This window comes from Epinephelus fuscoguttatus, linkage group LG4 (genome assembly GCF_011397635.1).
Source record: "Epinephelus fuscoguttatus linkage group LG4, E.fuscoguttatus.final_Chr_v1".
Taxonomy (NCBI): domain Eukaryota; kingdom Metazoa; phylum Chordata; class Actinopteri; order Perciformes; family Serranidae; genus Epinephelus; species Epinephelus fuscoguttatus.
In genome coordinates, this window is record NC_064755.1 from 38,445,729 (window position 1) to 38,473,547 (window position 27,819).

The window sequence follows — 27,819 nt, forward strand, 5'->3', positions numbered from 1 at the left end:
CCCAGAGTTGACTCAGCCAGTTATCCACGGCCAGTGTTAGGGTTAGTCAAACCAGATAACAAGAAGATATCCTGGGTAAGTTGGACTGGCTTCGTAGTACAGGCCTAAAGGGAAAATATGTTTGTTTGTTGTAATGTCTATCTTGTTTTATATATATTATATTTTATTCCCATATTTTAACTTCTGTGCTATTTCATTTTTGCAACTTAGATTTTCATTTTGACCTGCGTGTGTTACTTTTTATAGATTTCAGATAAAAATGATCTGTTGGAGGAGCCTGAGAGCAAAGAATTGCCAATTGACTGCTTCACTGTACGTCACTTCCCACACAAAAGATGTGATCTATAAAAACAGACTTGATGGGAGAAACTCTGACCCATGTTTACAAACATTTTGGAGATGGGAAATTGATGACACAGATGGTGAGGTGGAAGCCTGATTGTAGAAACTGACAAATATTCATTGGTACATGCCATTTTTGTTTTTCTCTGTAAGCACATTTTTAGTGTGGATCCTACACACTGTTTTACAAATGAGACCCCAGGTGAGACTCTCATCACTCTGATGGATGTTTATCACAAGCTCTGTCACATTAAAATCAGCATTAAAACAAGCAGTCAGATGTTTTTATTAACAACAAAAAACTCATAAATGAATGAATTAAAATGCTGACTTATCTGTTTGTATTACAGATCAGCACTGTGGAGTAACAGTGGCAGAAAATGTCAGATTTACCCTTTCATGCAAGAATTATGATGACCTCAGTCAAAAAAATTTTTCCTAAGTGTTTTTATTCCTCTTTAGGCATTAAAAAAAAAGGAAGTTAAATTATGATAAACATGCATTTTTCAAGGAGTTTTCCTTATGTCCACTCAGATGGACAGCATGCACTCGAGTTTAACTGAAGAAACCTAAACCCATGAATACATGGATATTTTAAGTGAAACTTTTAAATACATTTTAATGATGTTATACAAGTGTGTTCACATGACATTTTAACATACTCTGATACTGTTCAACCTTGCTCCTGACTCCTCAGCCTCTCCCCTCTCTCTCTCTACTCCTCCCTTCTGTCCTTCCCTCCCTCACTCAACAATAATAGTATTAACTGTAGTTGAAGTTCAGCCAGTTTAGTGGACAGATGATTAATTGTAATTTTCTCTCAACATAAAATCAATCACTTGAAACTTTTTACTCCTGTGTTACTCCTTAGAATTTACTTAATATTACCCAATTCTATTTACCTGCAAGGGCCTCCTTTTGTTGACGGTTGTCAAGATATTCCTGAGTTACACAACATTTCTTGCGTTCTGTCGGCCATTTTGGTTTTGAAAGATTTGTATGGCACTAACAACACCTGGCCAGTGGGTGACGAGGTGTGGCGTCATGCACCAGGGTCCACTGTAGTGACTTATATGCAAGTATTGCATCAAAACTCATTCATGCACATTGTGTGAAATCCTCTTCATGTCATCTTCAACGTCACAAAACTTTCCTGATAAAACCGGTTCAAGTTCAGCAGACATTTAATAGTGACTATAGGCCAATAATAATAATTAATCTTCTACACAGTCATGTTTCAACACTTTCAACAAACAGAAATATGTTGGAGCACAGTTAGCAGGTTTCATGTCACGTCCAGTTGCAAACAAAAACAGCTCAACGTGTGACTTTCATTTCTCTGTGGAGCTGAAGGTTCTTTTGTTAGCAGTCATCACAGCACATACGTGTTATGGTTGATAGCTGTTAGCAGCTGTTAGCGTCATCTAATTTATTCCTAATCTTGAAAGAAGGGGACATGGTTATGATTATGATTGTTATGATTTTATTTATCACATTTATTATTATTTATCACAACTTAAAGGACAAGTTCACCATTTTTCCAGTCATAGTCAGGCATTCATGTGAACACAGCAATATTATTATTATCACTAAATATTGTATATTACTTATCATCTCCATTTTCCACATTTAATAATCAATAATAAGTGATGGTGTATTATTATAGATGAAACCAACCAGCAGTTTATAAAGTCATTAAAATTAATTGAACTGATACACACATTAATGCATCTATAATAATAATCCAATATTATGATATATTATCATGCATAATGGGTACTTTTAGTACTTCAAGTATATTTTAATTCTAATATAGATAATTATATAGAACTTTAACTTGTAACAGAGTACTTACACACTTTGGTGTGATAACTTTTACTAGAGTAAGCGAGGAAATGATGTAAAAGTACTTCTTTCAATAAAACCCTCATTTAGTTAATTCATATATATATATTATTAATATTGTCAGTTTTGATTTCATGTTCACATTCAGAAAACACAGGCATTATTATCATTATTAATAACAATAATACTGTGTGATTATTTAGTTTATACAGGGTATCAATAAAACATTTGTTGGGTAGCGTGTGTACAAGAATAAGAACAATAAATAAATAGCAACACTTTAGAAATGACCCTGAACTGAGTTTTTAATACGTTTTTTTCCGGATACAGTGTTAGATTATTACTGTATATTATTACTAAAGATGCAGTAAAAGACTCAATACTGAAGTACTATATTATGATTTATTAATAATATAAAAAGTTTGTAAAATGGTATATTTTTATTATTCTTATTCTCTTATTCTTATTATTAGTCTTATTATGGTTTTAACATTTTGTGGATGCCTTTTAATGAAACATCTTTTGGCTGCTGGCTGCTGTTTGGACTTCTTCAATATGTTCTGCGTATTTTAAGAACTTACAGAGTCTTTTAGTTTTTGCTCCTTCAAAGGTTTAATTTGTTTCCTGGACTTCTTGTTGTGTACCCAGTAAGACCACAACAAAGTATTAGTATACAGTGTATAACTAACCTGGAGCTTCTGACAGAATCTGAATTCAAAAACCTTCATGAAAGAAGTTTGAGGACGTTCATAGTCAGTCACACAGATCACATCCTATGCAGTACATGTTAGAGTGTCAAAGAGTTCTTTATCTATCCTGATCCTGACTCTGACACCAGACCACCACCACCAACACAATATCAGTGCAGTACTCACACAAGCAGCTGGATCTCAGGAGAATGAATAAAAGCAGAATCAGGGCGTCCATGTTTCTTCGTGCGTCCTCCAGCTTCAGATGAGCAGAATAGAAGAGCTGAAGGGAAGTGCGTCTTTGTGAGGAGGAAAAAGTCAGCGAGCAGCGCTTCCTTCTATTCAACTGCTGTGGAGGTTTGGTGGTGAACAAGTCGTCGGAAATACCAGAGTGCATCCCACATGTGCAGTTGTTCTAATAAACCTGCAGAAGAAGAAAACACCCAGCAGGGAAAGCTCCCACAAACACTATCAGTTATCTAACTTTAGACAACAACAACAACAACAACAACAACAACAATACACAAAGAGCTCATGTGTTGTTTTTATTAAGCTTTAACAACATTCAACACAGATCTAATGATTTCCTGTTTAAGGTCTAATCATCTGCATAAAGTCTGACAACAATAATTTAATATGTAGAATTATTTCACATTCAGAACAGACAGAGCGGTAAAAACATGGCAGTTTGTTTTCTGGGTCATATTTTCAGCAGATCGCTAGAGAAACAAGGAAATGTTTAGAATGTCAGGAGTGCCAGAATAAGTGACAATAAATACAAAAATATCGCAAACTTTTTTCCTGTCCATTATTCTGTACATATTCCACAAAGTCTGGAGATTACTAAGGCCAAGATATCCCTAAGGAAAGTCACATTAAAGTTAACCTCTTGCTGGGGCAGCAGCTAAAAATTCAAAATGTTTGTAATATAAAAAAATAGCCAGGCGTCTGCAGTGATGCCGGCGCTGCATCGGACCATCATGGTGAAGAGGGAGCTGAGCTGGAAGGCAACTTTTGATTTACTGGTCCATCTACGTCCCAACCCTCACCTATGGTCATGAGCTCTGGGTAGTGACTGAAAGAATGAGATTGCAGGTACAAGTGGCTGAAATGAGTTTCTTCCGTGGGGTGGCTGGGCTCAGCCTTAAAGATAGGGTGAGGAGCTCGGACATCCGGAGGGAGCTCAGAGTAGAGCCGCCGCCCGTCCATGTCAAAAGGGATCAGTTGAGGTGGTTCGGGCATCTGATCAGGATCCTCCTGGGCGCCTCCTGTTAGAGGTGTTCCAGGCATGTCCCACTGGTAGGAGGCCTCCGGGCAGACCCAGATTACATATCTCATCTGGCCTGGGAACACCTCGGGGTCCCCAAGGAGGAGCTGGAAAGTTTTGCTGGGGAGAGGGACGTCTGGGGTGCTTTGCTTGGCCTGCTGGATGATGACAGATAAAAAAATGATATCATATATCATATAAGACAAGTTGAGTACTTCTTTATCACATCATGTGTAAAATCACTAAGTGATGAAAATACCATTAAATATAATAAAATAAACTTTGTGGAGAAATTGACTTTTACATGAAAACATTAACATGATCAGTGAGTGAGGAAACATAACCTGTAATCTAGACAACTATGTTATTGACCCTGTCCATTATGTTAGCCTATGTTAACCCTTTGCTATCATCTAAAAGAAAAAGGGTACGTCTTTCTATTCTTTGTTGTTTGTATATATGTCTTTTTTATTTTAAAGACTGAAATAACATTTTCTAATGACACATGTTCTTATTGTGTAATTTATTAACAATCTTTAGTCTTTGGGGGGGTTGAACTGTTTGAGTTCAGTTTCTTTAGATCTTCACTCTAACATCAGCCTGAGGTCCACACAATGGATTTATATTACCTCGATAAAAAATTAAACAAAACGACATGATACACATTGTGAGTGAGTCTTTGGATTTTAAGTTTTGTTTTTGAAAGAGAAACTTTTCAGCATTCAGTCATTATAAAACACTAAACTCTCTCTTTAGGTTTCATTGTTCTCTGCAGTTTCGTTATTGTCTCGAACTTCACACCCTCACCTTCTTCCTGCTCTTATCTTCAGCCGTAATGCTCCTTTACTACCTCCCCTCCCCCACTCCTCCTCTCCACTGACATCCTGTCCTGGTCAGGAGGAAGAGGAGAAAGAGAAGGAAGAGGAGGAAGAGGAGGAAGATGTCCTCCACCCTCCACATCCTGACTTTAGCCTTCACACTGAACCAAAACACTGACTGATTCTATTTGAATAGAACAGAATACCTTCAGTGTCACTGCACAAGTACAGCAAGTCAGTTTGCAACTTCCACATGAATTCTGTAATAAATTCAAAAAGTTATGACAATAATATAGTAGCAATGAAGTTAAAACATTAGAAACAGTGATTATCAGGGAACACTGAAACATTAAACTGGCGCAAACAGTTCAGAGGTGAAATTCAGTATTAAAACCTGAACAGTGCAAATAGCAGACACAAAGTAAAAACAGTTTATCAGCCCGAGTTCATCACAGTCAGCCGTCACTTCTAATGAAGTCAGCTTGTATCAGACGAGCTTTGGGCCAGTCAGTAATTAGATTTCATGGAATTCAACTTTATATTTTTATTTCAATTGTAATTAGTATAGTTCAATTTCATCAAATTCAAGTCCTTCTAAATAAAGTTAAAGTCTTTTTTTTAATAAGTTTGTAGTTTGTTTAATCTGTTCATAGTTTGTTTAATAAGTTTGAAGTTTGTTTTTCAGTATGTAGTTTGTTTAATTATAGTTTGTGTAATCAGTTTGTAGTTTTTTCCATCAGTTTGTAGTTTGTTTGATTACAGTTTGTTAAATAAGTTTGTAATTTGTTTAATCAGTTTGTTAAATAAGTTTGTAGGGTTGTTTTAAAATCAGTTTGTTTAATTATAGTTTGTTTAATCAGTTTTCAGTATGTTTAATAAGTTTTTTTTAAGAAGTTGTAGTTTGTTTAATAATAATTTGTTTAATCCATTTGTAGTTTGTTTTATTATAGTTTGTTTAATCAGTTTGTAGTATGTTTAATAAGTTTTTCCAAAAGTTTGTAGTTTATTTAATAATAGTTTGTTAATCAGTTTTTAGTTTTTTAATCACTTTGTAGTTGGTGGTTTATTTAATTAGTTTGTAGTTTGAAGTCCTGATACATGTGTGATTATACTGAGCTTTGTTTTAAATTGATTTTAATATCAACTGTTAGCCAGAAAAAAAAACTGAAAAACAGGACCTTCGTTAGCTACGTCTGATCACAAGACTCAAACTGAATCTGCTGATTTATTTAATTGTATTTTATGTTATTTATTTATTTATTTATTTATTGTTACAGTTTTCAGTGGTGATCTAGAATGAAAATCTACAGAAATTCTGCTGCTGCAGAATTCATGTGGGCCTGCTGCTGGTCACACATTGTTAATGATCAAAGAACAGACATGATACAGAAACTAGGAGCTTTGTCTCTATCATCCATGACCTCTCCCCTGTCCCGTGCACAAGCACCAACACACCATGTTCCTGATTGGCTGGAATATTGTTGTGTGTTTTGGTCCAAACTGCTTTGTTTGTTTCCAGTTACAAAGACAAAGACTGCACACAGAACGGACAGCCGGCGGACTGTGAAGAAATATTCACTGGATTCTGGAGTAAAACCACTCACTGCACCTTCAACATGAATTTGTGAAAACCAGAAAACACTTTATTACCATGTCTGTATGTACAAATATCAAAACTTGGACTGAAGTAACATCATGAACACAGCAGCTTGTTATCAACAACAGTCTGGTCACAAGGGAGACATTTTTACATTGAGTCAAATTTAATGTATTGTCTTTGGTGGAGTTTATTGCAGTTTCATTATATGTTTATGTTTCCACAGCCACACCTCTATGAAAGCATTGTTACAGAGCAGCTTCATGTGTCGTCTGCCTCAGAGGATTACTGTTACCTGTCAGTGTGGACTGTGATATGGCGTCTGTGTTTGGTCTCTACTGAACTTTACTACCATCTACTGGATTCTAACATCGATGGCGTTTATTCCACCAAATCTCACAATGCTAACCAAAGTAAAAACTATTTTGATCTGTTCCAAAATTTACTGGGTCCCTCTCTTCAGCCCCTGCTACATACAAGTTTCATGAAAATAGGGTCAGTATTTTTTTTCTGCTGACAAACAAACACACAAACAAACAAACTGAACTGAAAACTGAATTTTAACATCACTGCATAATGACTACATTCACCTTTGATACTTAAAGTACATTTTGCTAATAATAACTTCAGTACATTTTCATTAAGTAACACTTTGAGGTGTGTGTATTGTGTGCAGTGTATCGTGTCAGGTCCTCACTTGTGTGTTTAACCTCTGATGAAAAGTGTTGTGTTGAAGGAAGTTCCACCCTCAGCAGGAAGTCGTGCTGTTTAACCTTGACAAACCCAGAGTATACACACATGTATACACATTTTTGTTACATTGTGAGGACTCCCGACTAGGAGGGGACACATGGGGACACACACGTGACACAATTTTGATTGTGATTATTGTGCATACTGTCTATAAGAGGCTGTTACCTGCTTATTTTTCAGCTAGCATAACCATGTCATGCTAGACCAGCCGTTCACTGTTTACCATATTCAATGGTCTAAAAATGACACCAGGCTGCTACAATATAACCATACAGACCTCTACATACGTCAAACTGGTGGGTTATAACTCAGATACTCATCACAGCCTCTTTTCAACCTTCTTTTTATCTTTAACACACATTGCAGTGCAAATGCTGTTGTGTTACCTTAATTACCAAACTATGTGATCATGTACAAGGGTGCAGATTCATCAGCATATCTGTCCTGCTGCCTTCAGATGCTGCAGAAATGTCATGAACTTAAGAAGAGGCTTTTGCGCTGCATTCTGGCAAAGCCTACCTTTTTTTTTTAGCGTTAGCATTTAGCAATTAAAGTTATTTAGCCCCCATCCTCAACAGTGTTGGGGCTAGTGTGTTACAAAAGTAACAAAAGTTGTTACGTGTTACTAAAGTAACACCACCTGCAAAAACTGTTGACTGCTGAGCCAGAAAATGGAGTGTTAACTGTTCTCTACCTCCTCATCAGACACTTCAGAGCATCCATCGGTCCCCACAGAGGTCAGAGGTCACTTCCATCTGTCCTCACAGAGATCTGGGTGTGTTCAAGGTCCTCGTCATTGGCTGAGGAAGTGTCTCACTGCAGAGGGAGAAGAGGCTTCCTGAATAGAAAGTCAACCTGCAACGAAAGACGAAGAGGAAGAGCTTTATGACTGTGTGTGTGTATGCAGTATTTTTGTGTAAACTTTGTTGAGCTTCATTTGAACAGTTTTTAAATTATTATATTAAATGTCAGACTTTGATTAATGGTGAGATTAAAGTTCAGTGTGACATTCGAGCAGCGTCAGTCAGATTCTGAACAATTTTCTGTTTCTGTTTGTTTGTTTCAATCTTTCTAAGTGTAACACCAAAGTTCACTTTTAACAGCCAGTGTGGGTCAAAATGCCATAACAGGTTTTTATTAAATTCAGTGTTGCCGTAGCCCACAGGAACAACGCTCTGCAACGCTTTTTGACCCCCAAGTGAGGATTAGAATATATGCAGTTCACATGACCAGGCCGAAATTAATACATATAAACGCTTAAAGATCCACTCATTACTAAAAGTATATGTCATGACAAAACTAAACTAATGGTCAAAGTTGTCACATTGAAATTTAAGGTGTTTGATGGATTCACGTCATCAACTCATGCACTGAGTAACATAACAAGTAAACATTCCACCTTAAGTTACTGGCAGTCGGCCCAGTGATTGAAGTTTCTTTTCTCAGTCTACAGCTGCTGTGAGAGGCAGCAAAACATCCTTTCATTTTATAGTTACAGTCTACTAATAACCCACTGAGCACCCCAACAGAGGGGGACCAAAAATGAGGACGGTACGGAACATTTCCATTGGTACCATCCACAACTTTTCACAGTGGAAACAGAAAAAAAAAATTGTACCGAACTGAACTGAACTGTATTGTGCTGCTCAGTGGAAACAGGACTTTTGCTGTTGGTGGACCCATATTTTGAAAATTTCATTTTTGCAATCAGAAATAGAACGACTTCAATATTTACTCTTAAAAAACAATACCTCAGGGTGTGTTTGCTACCTTTACAATAAAATCTATTTAGAACACAAGTTTTGTTTGGCTTACCAGGCCAGCATGTGCACAGGACCACACACCTGTGGTCCATGAGCCTCTTAACAGCTCAGGTGCTCTCACTTTGATTGGCCAAATTTCACCTGGGTCCTAGTGTCCCCGTTTGATGTTGCACACATCAGGATACACTTTGACTCTGATTGGACGGTCCAGGAGGCTATAATAAAGTGGGATGATCCTCGAAAGTGCTCTGCAGTAGTCATCAAACACCAGAAGATGGCAGCACAGCATCCCAAGTATCAGCCCCCCCACACCCCCACGCCCACCCCCACCGTCATCCCCCATCACATCTGTCTGTAGCTGCTTCACTGCAGCTATGGCCCAGACCAGACAGGAAGCGGCTACGCTGCAGTTCAGTTCCTCTGCAGGTACAATGCACCTTCTGCCTCTGGTTTTCATGTTGGTTGGGATCATTGAAGGTGTGGGGGCGGTCAGAGGTGGAGGTGTGAGTAGCGACTGTCCAGCTGTGTGCAGGTGTGAAAGTGTCGGGATGCTCCAGAGAGTCGACTGTGTGGATGTTGGTCTGAGATCAGTTCCCTCCAACCTGAGCAGCTTCACGTCCTCTCTGTGAGTACAAACTTTACTCGACTATAGTAACAGTAATGTTGTAAAGTCTCCGTTCACCCTGTCATCACTGTTCACTCTTTAATTTATTTATGTTTTATAGTGAGTCAGGAGTCTGTTGATTTTTTTCATGACAACAGGTTTCTCTTTATTTCTTTTCCTTTATTTAATCAGCTCAGAGTTAAAAAGACACACAGGTCATTTATGATATTTATATTTTTCCTTACATTTAAGTTTAAATTATACACATATATGTATATATATATATATATATATATAAAAAACAAGAGAACTACATTATTGAGTATTGTAAGTATACTGTTCTCAGCTCCAAGTAGAATTTCACCACAGGTAAGTTAAAGTTAAACTACACTGATGACATTGAAATTATTGTTTGCTTAATGTAAGTGTGTTAAGCGACGCATGTATGAAGAGAGCAAAATAGAGTAATCAGGACAGCACACAGTGGGGGGTACAGGAAACACACCAACACACTGTTTCACTGTTTTTTGACATTTTTTGATCTGGTCAAATTTAAAACAGCAATAATCATGTTTAAAGCAAGAAATAATTCACTTAGGGGCAAAATTCAAAAATGTTTTGTGACACAGAGGGGGGTTATAATCTAAAAGGAGAATTTAATGAAAAAAAAACACAATGTGTTCGTACAGCTAGACGAGCCTGTGTATTTCGGTGTTTTGGGGTGGAACAAAGCACAAATATAAATCAATTTAAAAAACTATACTAACAAGATATTTTGGCAGATATATAGATGAGGAAAGGTTGTACATATTTATTTTGTAACACTAGGTGGTACTTGGACTGTAAATAAACTGGGTTTATTACTTATTTATTTAATTAGGTGGTAAATAGACTGGGGATAGTTGTTTTTTAGTTGTAAATAAATTTTGGAATTTGTTGAAATAATATTCGAATTAAAAGAAAAAATGTAAGAAATGGGCAGGGACATAAATGTTTTACTTCTGCCCACTCCTTTTTATCTTTGTCTTGTTTGTTTTTATTATGTTTTTTTCATTTTTGACATAAAGCCATCTATTCATTCATTCATTCAGAAAAGTGTTTGCAGAGTGAATAATATATAATACTATATAATACAGGGTAAAATATACTGAAACACTGAAACAAATACAGTTTGATGTTTATGTAAAATGTATGTTTTGCAGTAAAACTTTTCATTGCAGTCTTGTGTTTGTCTTTACTAACTTTAAAACTTTTTTTGGTTCTGCTAAATTTATTGCAACACAAAATCACTTTATTTATTTTGATTTTATTATTTATGTGAAAGATGTTTTCTTCAACAGATGACTGATGCAGAGTCATGTTTTACTGAAAGTAAGACAGACAACTTGATTCCTTCAGTAACATTTATTAATCATAGTTAAACTTATTTTGAATATAATTTAATGTAGTTTGAAATATAAATATAGACATGTGAGGGTGATAGTTTGTTTTGAGAATGTTTGAAATGTGTTGACACAATAAAATCTGGTCTTCACTCGAGATAAATAAAGTTCTATCTTTAGTTTTAATGCTGAACTCTTTGTATTTTCAGAAAAGATATTTTTTATCATGCTTATTAAAATAAAGTTAGTTTAAGTGACAGACTGAATATCATTAAAAAGAAGATGCACAAAGATGAAGAAAAAAAACAGAAGTGCGCGTCGTCTTCAGATCCTCATCATCTGCGTCATTATCTCCCTTTTAATGGACATTCCTGAAAAATTTTAGAATATTTGATGGAGTTACAATAAAACACAAACTAATAAAAGAAGAAAAGGGATAAAGAGATAATAAAGAAAACAGACAATCAGGCTGTAATCATGTCAGTAACAATCAGAGTAACTCAGTCTGACACTGTTAACGTAGGCCTATATATATCATAAATATTTTTATATAGCAGTTAAATATTTCAAACATGTGGTGTATTTTTTGTAGCAAACAACAGTTAACAGCTGATTAGTTTATTACATTATATCAATTTAAGTTTAGTTACATTTTAGTGGATTTTAAATTCAGAAAATACAAAGTGAACTCACAGAGAAAAAGAAAAGGCTCCAAAGATAATATTAAGTAAGTCTCACACACAGTGAATTTATCCAGGTTTGTAAAATGTAATAAACAGTTTAGTGACATATTGGCTCAAAGGTAAAAAATAATAATTATAAAAGATTAAAAAAAAGGAGAGCAAATGAAAAGCATCTTTAACGACACGGACAAAATGAAACACATCGTTTGTCTGTGAAAGGTTGTTCCAGTCGTTTATCTTTATGGATAGTTTTTATTAAACACTGAGAATAAATAAAATGAGCTGTTAGTGATTATTTTAAAGAAAAACTGAAAAATGTGTTGTTTTTTACAAAATCAGTTTCAGTTCACAGATTTTATATATTCTGTTATTTTCTCATTAAATACACAAAATACACCCACAAACTAATGATTTTATTCATCATTATTATTATCATTACAATCAAATGTATAAGCGGTGTTTTAAAGACAATTAATGAAATTCTTTGATTTTGTGAAATTACAATTCCTGACAGAAAATAAAAAATGAACTGCAGCTTTATTTATTGATTAATTCTTTACTTTAGTTTTTAACTTTACTTCATCATGATGAACTGATGATGATGATGATGATGATGATGAGTCCTTCACACATGTATAAACCAGTATAAACCAGTGTTCTCTGACCAGCAGACAGCAGAGTGTGATGATACGTGTTTTTGTTGTTTCAGAGATTTGAGTATGAACGAGCTGTCGGAGCTTTCAGCCCACACCTTCACAAACCTCCACCTCCTCCATGAGCTGTGAGTAAATCTCCTTTACCCTTACCTCCACCTCCATCTTCACCTCCTCCTTCACCCTTACCTCCACCTCCATCTTCACCTCCTCCTTCACCCTTACCTTCACCTCTACGTCCAACTTCACCTCCTCCTTCACTTTCACTTCCACCTCCTCCTTCACCCTTACCTTCACCTCTAAGTCCAACTTCACATCCTCCTCCACTTTCACTTCCACCTCCACCTTCACCCTTACCTCTACCTTCACCTCCACCTCTTCCTCCCCCACCACCTCCATTTTAACCTCCTCCTCCTCCACTTCAACCTCCTCTCCCACCTTCACCTCCACCTTCCCCTCCTCCTTCTCCACCTTCACCCTTACCTTCACCTCCACCTTCACCTCCTCCTCCACCTTCTCCTCCACTTTCACCTCCACCTGCACCTTCCCCTCAGCTTAGCAAACATGTACCGTCATGTTGTTTCATCCTGTTCTGGTTCACAGTCTGTTCACATTTATCAGTGTTCTTCATCATTTACTGAATTCAAGTTTCATCCAAGATTTCAACAGAATCTACAGAAACTATTGAAACTAAAACACAACTGAAGTCTTGTCTCCATCTCCTCCTTTTGGGTGTATATTAGTATCAGAGAACCAGATGGTTCTGGTATATATAAAGAGCTTCAGTCAAACATGATGGAAATGTCTCCTCGTCATGTTTTAATCATTTATCCACTCAGTCTGTTTCTCCCCACAGATACTGTTACGGTTTAGTTTTAATTTCTGTTTCCACTCTGATTTTTTTAGGCACAAATTGAGACTTTTTTGTTTTGTTTAAAACAGTCTGGGTCGTGTCACTGTTTTCAGCCTTTTATTGACTCACTGATTCCATTATTGGTAAAAGCAGATGAAGCGACAGTGAAAGGACTCGATGTTTGTCCCTTTCATTACTGTGAGCTGATGACAACATGATGATGTCATTTTTGGGTTGTTTTACTTTAATCATTCAGTGTGTGGATATACAAAAATGAGGAGTACAAACATGATGAACTGACAGAGAACACTAAACGTGTGTGTGTGTGTGTGTGTGTGTGTGTGTGTGTGTGTGTGTGTGTGTGTGTTTTATAGATGCAGGATATTAAAACAACAGCATGATATAAGTTTGAGTCGTGGTGACTTCACTTAGAGAGCCAACACAAACACAAACACACACACGCACACACACAGGAGGAAACAATGAACAAGGATAATAAATAATATGAAAATAAATAAATCCACCAAACTAAACTGAAAACACAGAAAGACTTTAACAAAGACAAAACAAGAGGGTGACATTGTGGGAAAACCACTTTCAGATGGGGTGAGTGGGTGCAGAGGAAGCAAAACACAAGAACGAATCCTATCAGATCAACAGTTTGTTTCTGACTCCATATAATGATAATAATAATACAAATAATACTAATACTAATACTACTACTAGTAATAATGATAATAATCTGGTCTGTACACACGATGTCTATTGCATGTCTGTCCATCCTGAGGTTTCTACCATTTTTTTTCCCTGTTAAAGAATTTTGGGGGGAGTTTTTCCTTATCCGCTGTGAGGGTTCAACGGACAGAGGGATGTTGAATGCTGTTAAGCCCTCTGAGGCAAATTGTGATTTGTGATATTGGGCTTTATAGATAAAATCGAATTGAAGACTTTCAACTAATCAGAACAAATGTTAGTATTATAGTAAAGACAACAGAACTGAAGAGAAGACTAAATTTAAAAATGTGCTTCTTCATTTAGAAATTAATCATTTTAAAGATATTAATAAACTTATTGGACTGTTCTTGTTTAATTATGTGAAAGTTTTCTGTAACTGAATGTAAATGAGCAAAGAGGTCAATTTAAAGTGAAAGAGTGGGAAATGACAAAACCAGGTGTGTATGTCTTTGTGTATTGTGAGGACGTAAATCTGTTAATACACTGACACTGTGGGGACTCGCAGTCATTTGGGGACAAAACGCAAATAATTGAATTTTAGTAGGAAGTCTTGGGTTAGGGAAATTTTCCAGGAAATGAATGTACGTCCATTTAAACTCTGAAGTGACTGAAACACGACTGTGTGTGCTTGTGTGTGTATGTGTGTGTGTGTGTTTTATCAATCGGCATTAACTGTGTTTAATCATGTCGGTGTCGTTCTGCAGCCGGCTGGCAGGAAACAGCTTGACGAAGATTCCAAAAGATTTCTTCAGAGGACTTCTCAGTCTGAAGCTGCTGTATGTAAACATATATTCATATATAAATACTATACAGCCTTCTGTTTACATAATTCATATGTCGGGATTCTATTTCAAATGTTTTGCTTTCGCTTTACTTTAAAATATCCTCATGACTTTATAAAATGACAGGCTGCTGCAAACACTCGATATTATATTAAAACAGAATTAAACTAAAATTAATTGTTCTGAGAACGTTCCAACACTACAGTTTAATGCTGTTTTTTTATTGTAATGACTTCAGTTATATGAGCTGACACCTTTTGTTTTCAGTAAAAAGTAAAACTGTATGTAACCTATAAATTTATTTTATAGTCTGTTCATTAAGTTGCAGCAGCGACTGAAGAGTTGAGGAGAAAAGTTTCTTGTTTTAATTAGGTTCATTGATTCTGTGAAAGAACGAGAAAGTTTCACAATGTAAAAAATAAAGATGTGATAAGAAGAAAAGTTTCTTGCGAAATAAAAAAGGGAATAAACTGGAATGCGGTAACAATGAAAAAGTATGCAAAATATCTTCTTAGGGCATCTCATTAAAACACGAATTGTTGTAAACATATAAACATGTTTAACATCAGTCCAACTTACTATGTGATGACGAGAAAAGTTTCTTCTTATCAAGTAATTCAGTCAATTAATGATTCAGTCAACAATTTGTTTTAATGAAATTCTTTACTTTTGTGACAAAACAAGAAATAAAATAAAATGTTATAAGAAGAAAAGTTTCTTTTAAAAAAAGAATACGTTGGTGTAAACTATTAATGATACAGAGCATATCAATATCTTGTAGTAAGGTCTCATTAAAACACAATATGTCTTAAACATATAAACATGTTTAACAATATTATCATAGGATGAGGAGAAAAGTTTCTTCTTTTAAAGTTATTAATCAAATTAATATTTCACTCATCGACTAGTTGTTTTATGGAAGTGTAATGCCAGGGAAAAAAAACAACACTGATCAGTATCAGGTAATAATGTAAAACATTTTTTGTTATAACCAAACAAATAGTATATTGTTATAACTAGAAAAGATTCCTTCTTTCTTTTCTTCTTTCTTTCTTTATTTTATTTTATTTTTTTATATTTTAAAAAGAAATGTTTCCTTCTTTCTGTCTTTTATTATTATTTTTATTTCTTATGCTATTCAAAGAAAACTTTCTTTTTCTGGCATAGCAGCAATATGTTTCCTCATTATTTTTAAAAATTGCAAATCTTTGATTTTGTGAAAAAAAAGAAGGTTTACACTACTGGTGTAATAAAACTCTGATTATTCTTATGTCTGAACAACATTACATCATCATTTCATAAGATTATCAATAAGATCATTTTCATCATGTTCATATTTCATCATATGATAAATGTTGTACATATTTAATAAACATCATTTAGCTTTCAGAAGTCAAGTTTATTAAGAATAAGTAGAGAGTGATGGTTTTACTGGAATATGTTTGCTGAGATCTGTATGTTTTTGTTTATGTTTTTGTTTATGTTTTGGTTGTCGGTCTGGTCTCATCACACAGGACTCTGCAGAACAATCGACTGAAGAGAGTTCCCTCTGAAGCTCTACACAACCTCAAGAACCTGCGCTCTCTGTGAGTCATGAGACAATCACACAATAAACAACGGACATGATTTTAATCATCTTATCATTTATTGTATCAATCTAACGCACAGACCAGCAGAGATCACATGATCACATTACGTTGTTTACCTGTCAGAAATGAAAACAGGCTGGACAGAATACTGGAGACCTCTGACTCTCATGATTGAGGATTATGATGATTATCAAATTGTCCTTTTGCTGAAACCTGAACAAACCAAACTGTAACCATAGCTGCCTCTGATGAGAAACAATGGAAACATGTCGTACGAATCATTCCTGTATCAGGGGTCGATGGACAAGAAGCTGATCTCCCTCCAGACATTTCTAACTAACCGACAGTTAACACCTCTCTGTTGTTCAGAAGTGCCAACCTCTGCTTCACACTTCACAGCAGCAGCAGCAGGAGGAGGTGGTGGAGGTGGTGGGTGGTGGTGGGAGGTGGATGGTGGGTATCGGCCACATGCCAGCTGCCTGTTTGTGGTTGTGCCAGGAGGCTTTGTCAGACTGTCAACACCATAAATGACTACCATGCTGCCAAAGAATGTGTGGACCTCCCTGATCGACAGAGACCAGTGTTGTACTGTTCATCTGAACAACAGCAGCGTCACACAACAACAACAAAAGATCCAACATGACAACAATAGAGTCTGTCTGCAACGTCACACAACAACAAAACATCCAACATGACAACAACGGCGTCTGTCTACAGCGTCACACGCAGAACAACAGCAACAAAACATCCAACATGTTCACATTTAAATACACATTGAATTTATTCTTCAAAATATTTTGTCAAGAAGTAAAAGAAAATTCAGCCCCTAAGAAAAAGGTGGAAATAATATGACACCAAGTGAGTCATTTAAAGTGTGTGATATAAATATTAAAATATTAAAATATTAAAATAATGAACTTAATTTCTTTAGCACAATTCAGGCACAAAATGCAACAGAGTGCTCCACATATAAACAAATAACCATGACATTTACAATGAAATAAGGATTAAATCAAATTAAAAACAAAAAGTCAAAATAAGATAATTGAAGATGAAACCCCCAACATAAAATCAAAAACTATAATATGTTTATTCATATTGCATCTTTGAATACAACATTACAAAATGCTTTACGAACATCTTGTCTTTTCCAGACGTCTGGACGCTAACTCCATCTCCCGCCTGCCGGCCACCTCCTTCAAAGGTCTGTGGTCTCTGCGTCACCTGTGGCTGGATGATAACGTCCTGACAGAGGTTCCCGTTCTGGCTCTCAGGGATCTGACGGAGCTGCAGGCTCTGACTCTTGCCCTTAACAACATCAGCTACGTCCCTGATGGAGCGTTCAGCTCCCTCAGCCAGCTGCTGGTGCTGTGAGTCTCTCTGGGTTCATGAATACCCAGAACAAATTATTATTATCATTATTATTATCTTTATTATTATTATTATTATCATTATTATTATTATTAATGTCCTTATTATTATTATTATTATTACTATTATTATTGACTCTGTACAAAGTCACTGGATTCATTCATATTAGCAGAATGTCAGTAGGCTATTACACTACATGTTATTTTAATAATTAATGATGAATAAAAAAATGTTCCTCCAGCTTGGTCATACAGTCATAATTAGCTGTGTTTGCAGATAGGAAGCTGGGTAATTGCAGGGACTGTCGTGCCAAAGGAATTGATTGATAGATTGATTGAGAACTGTAAAATCAATTTTGCACAAACAGCAGAAATTAATGAGGGAGGTGGGAAATGAGACAAAGTCCAAATTGTAACCAAGAATCAGAACTGGACAGAATTAAATATAAAAACAGACAACAGAATGAAATAAAAGACTGGAGAGCACCACCTACAGAAACTAAAGATAGCAGGACGTCCCAGTGCTGATCACATTATTTGACTGATGAGTCATCACTGAGAAATTCAGTGTAGAAACTAAGAAAAAAATACAAACAAACTAGTTTACATTAGTATATTCTAAAATGTAAAAAGAAAAAGAAAAAAAAGAAAGACATACATTTTTAAGGGTATTTTTGGTCATTTTATGTCTTAATTAGACAACAGAAGAGAGATGACAAGAAATGGGAGGAGAGAAAATACGTTAGTTTTTTGTGGTCAGATTCAAACACATAATGTTTTATATTTTGTACATTTTGTTATTTTTCTAAAGGCATCTCCATGACAACCGCATCCACTTTTTGGGCCAGAGGAGTTTTGATGGACTGCACAACCTGGAGACACTGTAAGTCTGAAGTTAATTAGAGTTTAATTAGAGTTAAATAATAAGAGTATTATTAGATTTCTTTATTCACGTTAGTCTTTTTCCCTATCATTATTATTATTATTAATATGTTAAAAATAATTCAATTAATATAGTTTTATTGGCATGAACAAAGATGTGTAATTGCCAAACATTTCATAAAAAAACAATAAATGAATAAATAAACAAAAATAAAAACAAAATAAATCAAATAGAAAATAAGGTAATAAATAATTAAATACAAGTTAAAATAAACTTTAAATAAGATAAACTTTCCTTTTGATTCTGATATTTTAAACATTAATGTTGGATTATTTGTTTCTGATTTAAATTAGAATGATCGAAAAGTAAACTGTTTAGAAACTTGAATCTTTCAGAGACTGAATCTTTCTAATTTTACAACTACTGAATAAAGAACTTTAATAACTTTGAATAATTCATTTTCTCCTGATATTATTTGGAGTTTTTTTTTTTTTAGACAAGATTAAAGATTAACTGACTTAATATTTAAATGAATCAACAACATTTCAGGACGGCTTCGTGGGAGGCTTTTTGAGGCTCTGTAACTTTAAAGAATTTGAGCCCAGATGTCAAATGAGTAGTAATGTTGATTTCTGACTCTGTAAATACAGTATCTGGAGAATTAAAAAAAAAAATAGTTAACAGTACTCAAGTAGAAACAGAAATGAAAGTGTGTAATACACACCACAGAAAAAATATTTAAACACAAGATGATCAACAAATATAAAACTGAAGTATGAACACCAGAGTGTACAGGTAATGTATTTGGGATATTTGTGCAGACAAAAGGCCTATATGATGTTTATATACTTAGTTCTGTCAGTTACTTATTGCTCTGTATGATTTAAAGGGAGCTGACAAAAACAATGAATGTTAAAAGGCTTCAGCCTACCCCTAGTCGGTCACGTTTTGTTTTGTTTCATTTCTTTTTTTATTATTTTCATCATCCTAAAAAGATCATTACCTTAATGTTTATGTATTGTATCTACCAGTATACTTGTGTTTTATAGGTTAACAAAAATTAACAAACCAAACTAAACTAAATTAAACTACAAGTACACCCCTATATTGAAAATAAATTACAAATAATCTAGTTGAATCTAGTAGATTTTGCAAGACAACATTTAACCAGAATTTAAAGTCGAGTATATTTTGTATTGTGGAGTCAGCGGGTGCAGCCGTCCTCATCTTAACATGTAAACTCTGCGGGTTAATCCTTTAATTGAGCCACCAGTGCAGTTCAAACAACATCACAGTGTGTGGGCAGAGCTCGCAATTACCTCCAACTCCTGCACTCTGCACGTGCTCCCATCACTGGGAGGATAACCAGTAAGGAAGAGGAGGAGGAGATAAAATGATAAACATAAAGACATGTTACAGATTAAACTTCCCAACAATATAATCATTAAGTAATATAATATTTTATATTATTATTAAATGTCATTGAATGCAGGACTTTAACTTAATCATGTATATTTATATTGTAATATTGCTACTTCTCCTGGATCTGTATCCTTCCTCTACCCCTGTTCAACACTAAAAAAGGCTTTTATTTTGAAAAGGCGAGTGTCAGACGTAGATGTGAACTGGACTGAACTGAAGTCAGTCTGCGTACAGTGTGTAGGTTACTGTGGCATCTTTACAGCAGAAATGCATCTGGCTGGCATTTATCTAGATTGGTCTATTACTACGTAGAGCTGTACGAGATAGATCCGCCTGCGGTCTCTTTGTTTCTCTGCAGACGTACACATAAAGACACTGTAGCCCGACACACACCAGTCATTTTATTTCATCAAAGCCTCTGAGGTCACTATAAAAAACACTTCCTCTATATCTCCATTATCAAAAGTTCCATATTTAATTTTAGCCACGTGTACAAGAGTGCACGACAGACACAATTTAAACAATAAAATGACTTTGAATCGATAGCATTATGTAGAAGATTAATACTGAATATATGAGTTTAAGCAGATTTTAATTGAAATTATTCTTATTGATGTTACAGCTTAACATCACATAACAATATAAAGATCTGATACTTTTTAATAGATAATAATAATTTTTGCAGTTTTACTTTGAGAGCACTGGCCATGTCTATGATTGATGGCATTTACATTGAATATTAATTGATTTGATTGATGACGCTGATGTAAAGATTGTGTTTCTGCAGAGATCTGAGTTTTAACCGGATCAACAGTTTTCCTACAGCCATAAAAACCCTGAACAACCTGAGAGACCTGTGAGGACACTACACACACATACACACACAACAAAATTTTAATTTAATTAGTGCCTTTCAGCAATTAACTACTAACGCTACATATAAAAGATTGTTGTATATTTTTCTACAGGAATCTTCAGAACAACAACATCTCAGTCATCCCTGAAAACATTTTCTCTGGAAATCCTTCCATCGAGACCATGTGGGGACCTTCAACTTCATGTTTGATCACTTCTTTAAAGACTTTAACACTGAGACCATAATTATTTATACCTGGAATGATAAAATAGTTTAAGGTTCTTGCTGCCACTAAACGGTGAGGATGTGTACTCTCATTTTTTTCTTGACAGAAATATTCAGAACAATCCTCTTCACACTGTGGGACACTCGTCCTTCCAGCTGCTGCCGGCACTCCAGACACTGTATGTACACATGGTCCTCATCATGCACTCTATACCTGTATGTATGTATACACAGCATTCATTATACACCCTACTCCTGGATTCATACAACGTACACAGTACATCTGTTGTATGTATGCTAATGTATGGTCATTATACACACTATAGCAGTATTTATAGACCATACACACCACGTGGATTTATACATCATAGACTTCCAAATAAGTTCAAAACAGACACCACAAAGGGAGATATGATAAACTTGCTGACTCACTGTTTGATGATCCAGGGTGTTTTGGTCGATTTAAGAGTTGATTGATTTGCAGGATGTGTGGAGAGTTGCAGGGGAACGCTCTTGACATTCCCCACATAAACAGGCCTTTACAAAATCAAATTTCAAGTCAGTGGGCTATTAAACGACTTTATCAAACAATAAAAGCTATGATTAACCAAACACACAGTGATTAAAGACCATAACCCCGTGGCATCTTCCACACTCACTTCAGCACACCTGCATTTAATTACAGGTTCCCAAGATGCCAGGTGAAGTGGTGCATTAAAGCGACTCAAAAAGTAATAGGAAATTATAGCTGCTGTGCAGCAATGGTCAGGGCCGGGCAGTTTTAGGCAAAATTAGGCAATTCTGAGCAACACACACACTAAAACAAAGCATATCACAACATAGAAGTTACATCATATAATTATGGCATGTCCTTCAAACTGTGGATGAGTGGCTGAAGTGATCAGACTCATAATATACAAAGGAAAGAAAAAACTCAAGAACAAGAAAGTAAGAATAACATTAACTGCCAGCAATTATGAACAAACTGGCCTGATCTAGCCTAAAGCTAAACATTATTCATGGTGATTTTTAAAATGTAAAAGTAGCTACTGGATAGACTCTGCTTATTGGCTGATAGCTAAGCCAAATAAACAGGGAAAAGAGACAAGGGATAACAGGGAAAAGTGTTGATAAAGAGTATTTGTCTCTCCGCGAAACTGCCTGGATCATAATTATTTTAATCTTGGTAGTCTCTAATCCACATAGCACGATGCCTGAACATAGAACTTTCACATTAGAATGTCCGTTCTGCCTTAGCTGAGGCTTGAACTCACAACCTCTGAGACTGAGGTCTGTCTTCTATCTCACTGAGCTAATTGGCAAGTGACAGTTTATGTGTGGCTTCACAAATTGACTAAGCCAAGCATCATGGTGCCAGACAGTATCCATCCATGCCATGGGAAAGCAAATTTCAAAGTGAAAGTTCCAAAGCTGTAGCACATATGGTTGATTTGTTATGAATTTTCAAAGTTTTGACATTTCTCATATGGAAATGTTACACGAGCTGAGGCTTGAACTGTCAATCTTAAACACCAAGAACCATCCTCTATCTCACTGAGCTAATTGGCAAACAGAAATGTCACATGTAGCTTCACAAATCTACTAAGCCAGTCACCTGTGTGCAAGACAGCAGCTGTTAGTGTGTAAAGGCAGATTTCAAACGGCTGTCAAAAATTCAGTTTATGAAGACAAAAATCCGAAAATACACAAATTGCATCTAGACAGCATGGAGATGTTGGTAATTTGTTTGTAACAATGATTTATTGGCTCCATAAGTGAAAAACTGATGTTTAAAAATGCCATTTTTGCATTGACTCCAATTGTTCACATCAGAGCAAAATTCAAAATGCTGTAAAAAAAAAAAATCAGTTTTTGAGATAAAATTCTGAAATTTTCCAAACATCATCTACCATGACTCCAAAATTTTGTCTTTTTTTAATGAACATTGAAAATGTATTTAGCAAGAATTTGCATGTATATGTTTACAGTACCATTTGCAGTCAAACATTTTGATGCACTGTAGGTTCAATTTTTGATAAATCAAAAATCTGAGAAACGTAGTTTTTGTAGGACAGTCTGAAGATGCTCTGTAGCAAGTTTGGTGTCAATTGAGCAAAAATTATGGGGGGGAGATAAGTTTAAGAAGTTTTACAGATTTTGAAAAAAAAACAGAGTGATGAACTTCATAATTTTTAATAAGTTTAAATGTACAAAAGTTTCTTCAGTATTGGGGCTACAGTTTGATGAAAGTTGTGAAGTTGTAGCACGTATGGTTGATTTGTTATGAATTTTGAACTTTAGACGCTTGCTGTAGCGCAACCATCAGGACTATTGGCCTGTTTTTGCAACTGAGGCAATCTGGCATGGGACTGGACCTTTGTACAAAGTTTGGTGATTTTTCGCGCATGGGAAGTATGATTTCCTCGGAAGAAGAAGAAGAAGACCTAGGATTACAATAGTGTCCTGGCAGCTTAGCTGCCCGGACACTAACTAGGACTTGCTAGAAATGGCTCTAACAGTATTTATACACAGTCCTCATTATATACACTGTACCTGCTGTATGTATCTACAGTCCCCATTATATACTCTATACTTGTACTTTTAGCAGTAATGTAATTCAAAGTGATTTCAGTCATTTTATTTTATTATTTAAATATATAGGAATGCTTGCAAACAGGAGGTATAACTAATCATATTTCGAAAAACCAGTTGTTTGTGTTTCTTTCCTCAGGTCTCTGAGTGGAAGCAGCATCACAGAGTTACCAGACTTCACTGGGACCAACAGACTGGAAACCCTGTGAGTCCAGTTAAATAAACAACCAAATCGCATTTTAGTCTTTGAAAATGCTCTGAGAATTACAGGCTGGATGAATTAAATTGAGTGTTTGATTTGCTCAGCTCCATCACAGGCAGCCACCTCTCCACCTTACCTGACAACATGTGTGAGGAGCTGCCCCACCTGCACAAACTGTAAGAGTCGTCTCACCTCATTTAACTTATTTATTTATGTATATATAGAGGGCAGTGTATCTACATTAATACTGTAACACTGATGTTGCTTAACTGCAGAGTTTTATCTGACACGGCTAAAAACAAAACTGCTAAATGATGAAAAGCTTCAGTACACAGTCAGGTTATAATAAAAATACGAGAGAAAGGAAAACAGGAAATGCATCACACCACGCTGTCTAAATAATCTTTTAAAAAAACAACAATCAGAGCAGGCTTGTTTTATTTTGACAGTAATGCCAGTAAGATGTGAATGTGTGAATGATGTGATAGTGGCGAAAATGTTACAGAGTATGCGTTTGTGTTTAGGCCATAAACTTTAATTTCAGGGGTTTATTTTATGCTTTTATCTATTTAACTGTCTGTCTGTCTGTCTGTCTGTCTGTCTGTCTGCAGCGATCTGTCCCACAATCTGATCCAGAGTCTGCCAAACTTCAGCAGCTGCAGAAAGATACAAAACATGTGAGAGTTTTAATTTTTCCGGTTTTCTTTAGTCTGTGCTCCACATCAGACTCTATGGTGATCTGTGATTCTCAACTCTGAGTTGAAAGCAGATGAAGCAGATGTTTTTCAGCCCCCCTCCTGCTACTCACTCTACCCTCACCAACTACATCACTGAAATAAAATCCTGGCTGCAAACCAACTTCCTCAAACTTAACTATGACAAATAAGAAGTCATCATCATCGGTCCCAAATCTCTTCTTAAATCCACCCATAACTTCTCCCTCTCCATCAACGTCTCCTCTGTGCTAAACTCCCCCCTTGTCCGTAACCTTGGTGTCATCTTTGACCAAACCCTCTCCTTCGACCAACACACCAAACACATCATCAAAACAGCCTTCTTCCATCTCAAAAGCATCGCCCACCTCCATCCATCCCTCTCCTCCTCAGCTGCAGAGAGTCTCATTCATGCATTCATCACTTCCAGACTTGATTACTGCAACAGTCTCCTCTATGATTCTTCATCCAAAACACTCAAGAAACTACAGTACATCCAGAATTCAACTGCTTGTCTTCTCGCACCACATCGCCCCCTGTCCTCCATAACCTCCACTGGCTCTGCATCCCTTAGCGTATCCACTTCAAACTCCTCATCATCACTTTCAAAGTCCTCCAACAACCTGGCTCCCCTCTACCTATCTGAGCACCTCCACCGGCACACTTCCTTCCACACTCTCACTCAGGTCTGCTGATGCCAACCTCCTCTCCCTCGTCCCCACCAGGACTAACAACCACACATGGGCGGACAGGGCCTTTTCCATTACTGCTCCACCCTCTGGAACTTACTCCCTAAAGACATCAGAGACTCCCCCTCACTCTCCACCTTTAAGAAAACCCTCAAAACACACCTTTCAAAACTGTCTCCTCTTAAAACTGTTCTTCTCCCTCTCTATTATTTCATCTTTATTGTTGTTGTTGTTCTCTGTACAGGACCTTTGGGTGTCCAGAAAAGTGCTATAAATCTAGTGAATTATCATGAGTGTCCGGGCAGCTAAGCTGCCAGGACACTCATGATAATTCTAGGTATTCTTCTTTCTTCTTTCTTCTCCCGAGGAAATCATACTTCCCATGGGTGAAAACTCACCAAACTTTGCACAAAGGTCCAGTCTCATGCCAGATATCCTCAGCTGTAAACTCAAGCCAATAGTCCTGATGGTGGCGCTACAGCAAGCGTCTAAAGTTCAAAACTTTGAAAATTCATAACAAATCAACCATACGTGCTACAACTTCACAACTTTCATCAAACTGTAGCCCCAGTACCGAAGAAACTTTTGTACATTTAAACCTATTAAAAATTATGAAGTTCATCACTCTGTTTTTTTTTCAAAAACTGTAAAACTTCTTAAACCTACCTCCTCCCACAATTTTTGCTCAATTGACACCAAACTTGCTACAGAGCATCTTCAGACTGTCCTACAAAAACTACGTTTCTCAGATTTTTGATTTATCGAAAATTGAGCCTACAGTGCATCAAAATGTTTGACTGTAAACGGTACTGTAAACATATACATGCAAATTCTTGCTAAATAAATCTTCAATGTTCATGAAAAAAATGACAAAATTCTAGAGTCATGGTAGATGATGTTTGGCAAATTTCAGAATTTTATCTCAAAAACTGAATTTTTGAATTTTGCTCTAATGTGAACAATTGGAGTCAATGCAAAAATGTCAATTTTAAACATCAGTTTTTCACTTATGGAGCAAATCAATCATCGTTACAAACAAATTACCAACATCTCCATGCTGTCTAGATGCAATATGTGTATTTTCAGATTTTTGTTTCGATAACTGAATTTTTTACAGTGGTTTGAAATCTGCTTTTCCATGCATGGACGGCTGCTAAACCTGCACGTCTGGCTTAGTCAATTTGTGAAGCTACACAGAATTGCCTAAAAATGCCCGGACCCGACCCATCGCTGCACAGCAGCTATAATTATTATTATAATAAAGAATCTCAGATCCTCCTTTCACTAACAAACTGTGTCTCCGTCAGCGATCTGTCCTCCAACCAGCTCTCCTCCGTCTCTCTGATGAGTCTCACTCACCTGAAACTGTCTGGACACCTGCAGCTGAGAGTCGCCCACCAACACGAGCACCAACACAGACTCAGACTCAGGTAACAACACACACTCAGGTAACAGTACTCACTTCCTGTCTTCACATGCTCTTGTTTGATTGGCTGTGTTGTTCACAGGTCAACCGATCAGCTGTTCACCTGTGTGTGTCTTCACTGTGAGGACGGCGGCAGTAAGAGAACTCTGTTTCATTCTAGTCAAATGCAGTCTGTTGTCATGGCAACATTTTTCTCCAGATATGCTAAGCAGTAAATGCAAACATGCAACAACCATGGAGGGAGAAAAACGCCAGAGAAGAAGAAACACTTCCTGCTTTTAGACCAAATAGTTCCAGGAACCAAAGAGTCAGTTTTATGTTCATTGTCTCTTTGATAGACGTCACAGCTACTTCCTGTCTCCTCCTGCAGGTGTGTCCACATGTTGCCTGGACTCGGTGTCTCTCTGGCTGCTTCATCTCATCTTCATCGTCTCCATCTTCTTTAACCTGCTGCCCCTGGTCTTCCTCCTACTTCTCCTCCTTCCTCCTCCCAGGACCTCCTCATTGCTCTCTGTGGATTCAGCATGGACACTGATCCAGGATCTGGACTCTGTCCTCTGAGGTCTTCATCACAGCGGAGAACAGACCTGTGGTCCTCCGCAGCTTATTCTTGTGATGGTCATTTCTGCCGCCTCTCCTGAGTCACTGTAAAAACTACAGGAAGTGAACTGCAGCTGGAGATATGGTGACATCCAGGTGGACTCTGGGACACTGTGACGTCATTGCAGTGATGTGGGGAGAGGGCTTTCTACAGTTCCCATTCCTTTACTGTTCTTCAGTCCATGTAATATTTAATATCATGTCTGATTTATATTTGAATTGCTATATGTGTACCCATTTGCATTCGTTATATTTTTCCACATAAAATAAAGAGGGTCAATCAATATCACTCTTACCATGAAAATCTGGCAGGCAGACCAGATAGACACCCATATTGTTGGGAAAGCTTTGTTTAGCATGTAGCATTGTGCTGATACTGTATAAACCATTTCAAAATATACAGGTGTCATATTTCTTCTTATTCATTGTAAGCCTGTGGTCAGTAGGTACTCATCATGATCATTTAAGAGGATAACTATAATATCT

General features: G+C 36.4%; 2 protein-coding genes across 5 annotated transcripts in view; one reads left to right on the forward strand and one right to left on the reverse strand.

Moving 5' to 3' along the window:
* Positions 1-3,245, reverse strand: part of LOC125887258 (receptor-type tyrosine-protein phosphatase beta-like) — a 41,747-nt gene extending 38,502 nt beyond the window's left edge. For all 4 annotated transcript variants that reach the window (XM_049573942.1, XM_049573940.1, XM_049573941.1 and 1 more), the window contains exon 1: positions 3,063-3,245. In XM_049573942.1, coding sequence (XP_049429899.1) covers positions 3,063-3,114 — 52 coding nt within the window. In that variant the 5' untranslated portion in view covers positions 3,115-3,245. The remainder of the gene's footprint in view (positions 1-3,062) is intronic.
* Positions 3,246-9,448: 6,203 nt separating this feature from the next.
* On the forward strand, positions 9,449-27,715 carry LOC125887848 (leucine-rich repeat-containing G-protein coupled receptor 5-like). The gene is made up of 15 exons (XM_049574934.1): positions 9,449-9,699; positions 12,453-12,524; positions 14,689-14,760; positions 16,281-16,352; positions 17,510-17,725; positions 18,537-18,608; positions 20,818-20,886; positions 20,999-21,070; positions 21,219-21,290; positions 23,843-23,908; positions 24,010-24,081; positions 24,517-24,582; positions 26,615-26,737; positions 26,816-26,868; positions 27,104-27,715. The coding sequence occupies exons 1-15, from the start codon at positions 9,449-9,451 to the stop codon at positions 27,292-27,294; spliced, it is 1,539 nt and encodes a 512-aa protein (XP_049430891.1). The 3' UTR covers positions 27,295-27,715.
* The last annotated feature ends 104 nt before the right edge of the window (positions 27,716-27,819 follow it).

Coding starts and splice junctions, on each gene's coding strand:
- LOC125887848 (XM_049574934.1), top strand. CDS start 9,449: ATGGCCCAGACCAGACAGGAAGCGGCTACGCTGCAGTTCAGTTCCTCT. Junction 14,761..16,280: donor CTTCTCAGTCTGAAGCTGCT/GTATGTAAACAT, acceptor CTCATCACACAG/GACTCTGCAGAACAATCGAC. Junction 26,738..26,815: donor CAACACAGACTCAGACTCAG/GTAACAACACAC, acceptor TGTTGTTCACAG/GTCAACCGATCAGCTGTTCA.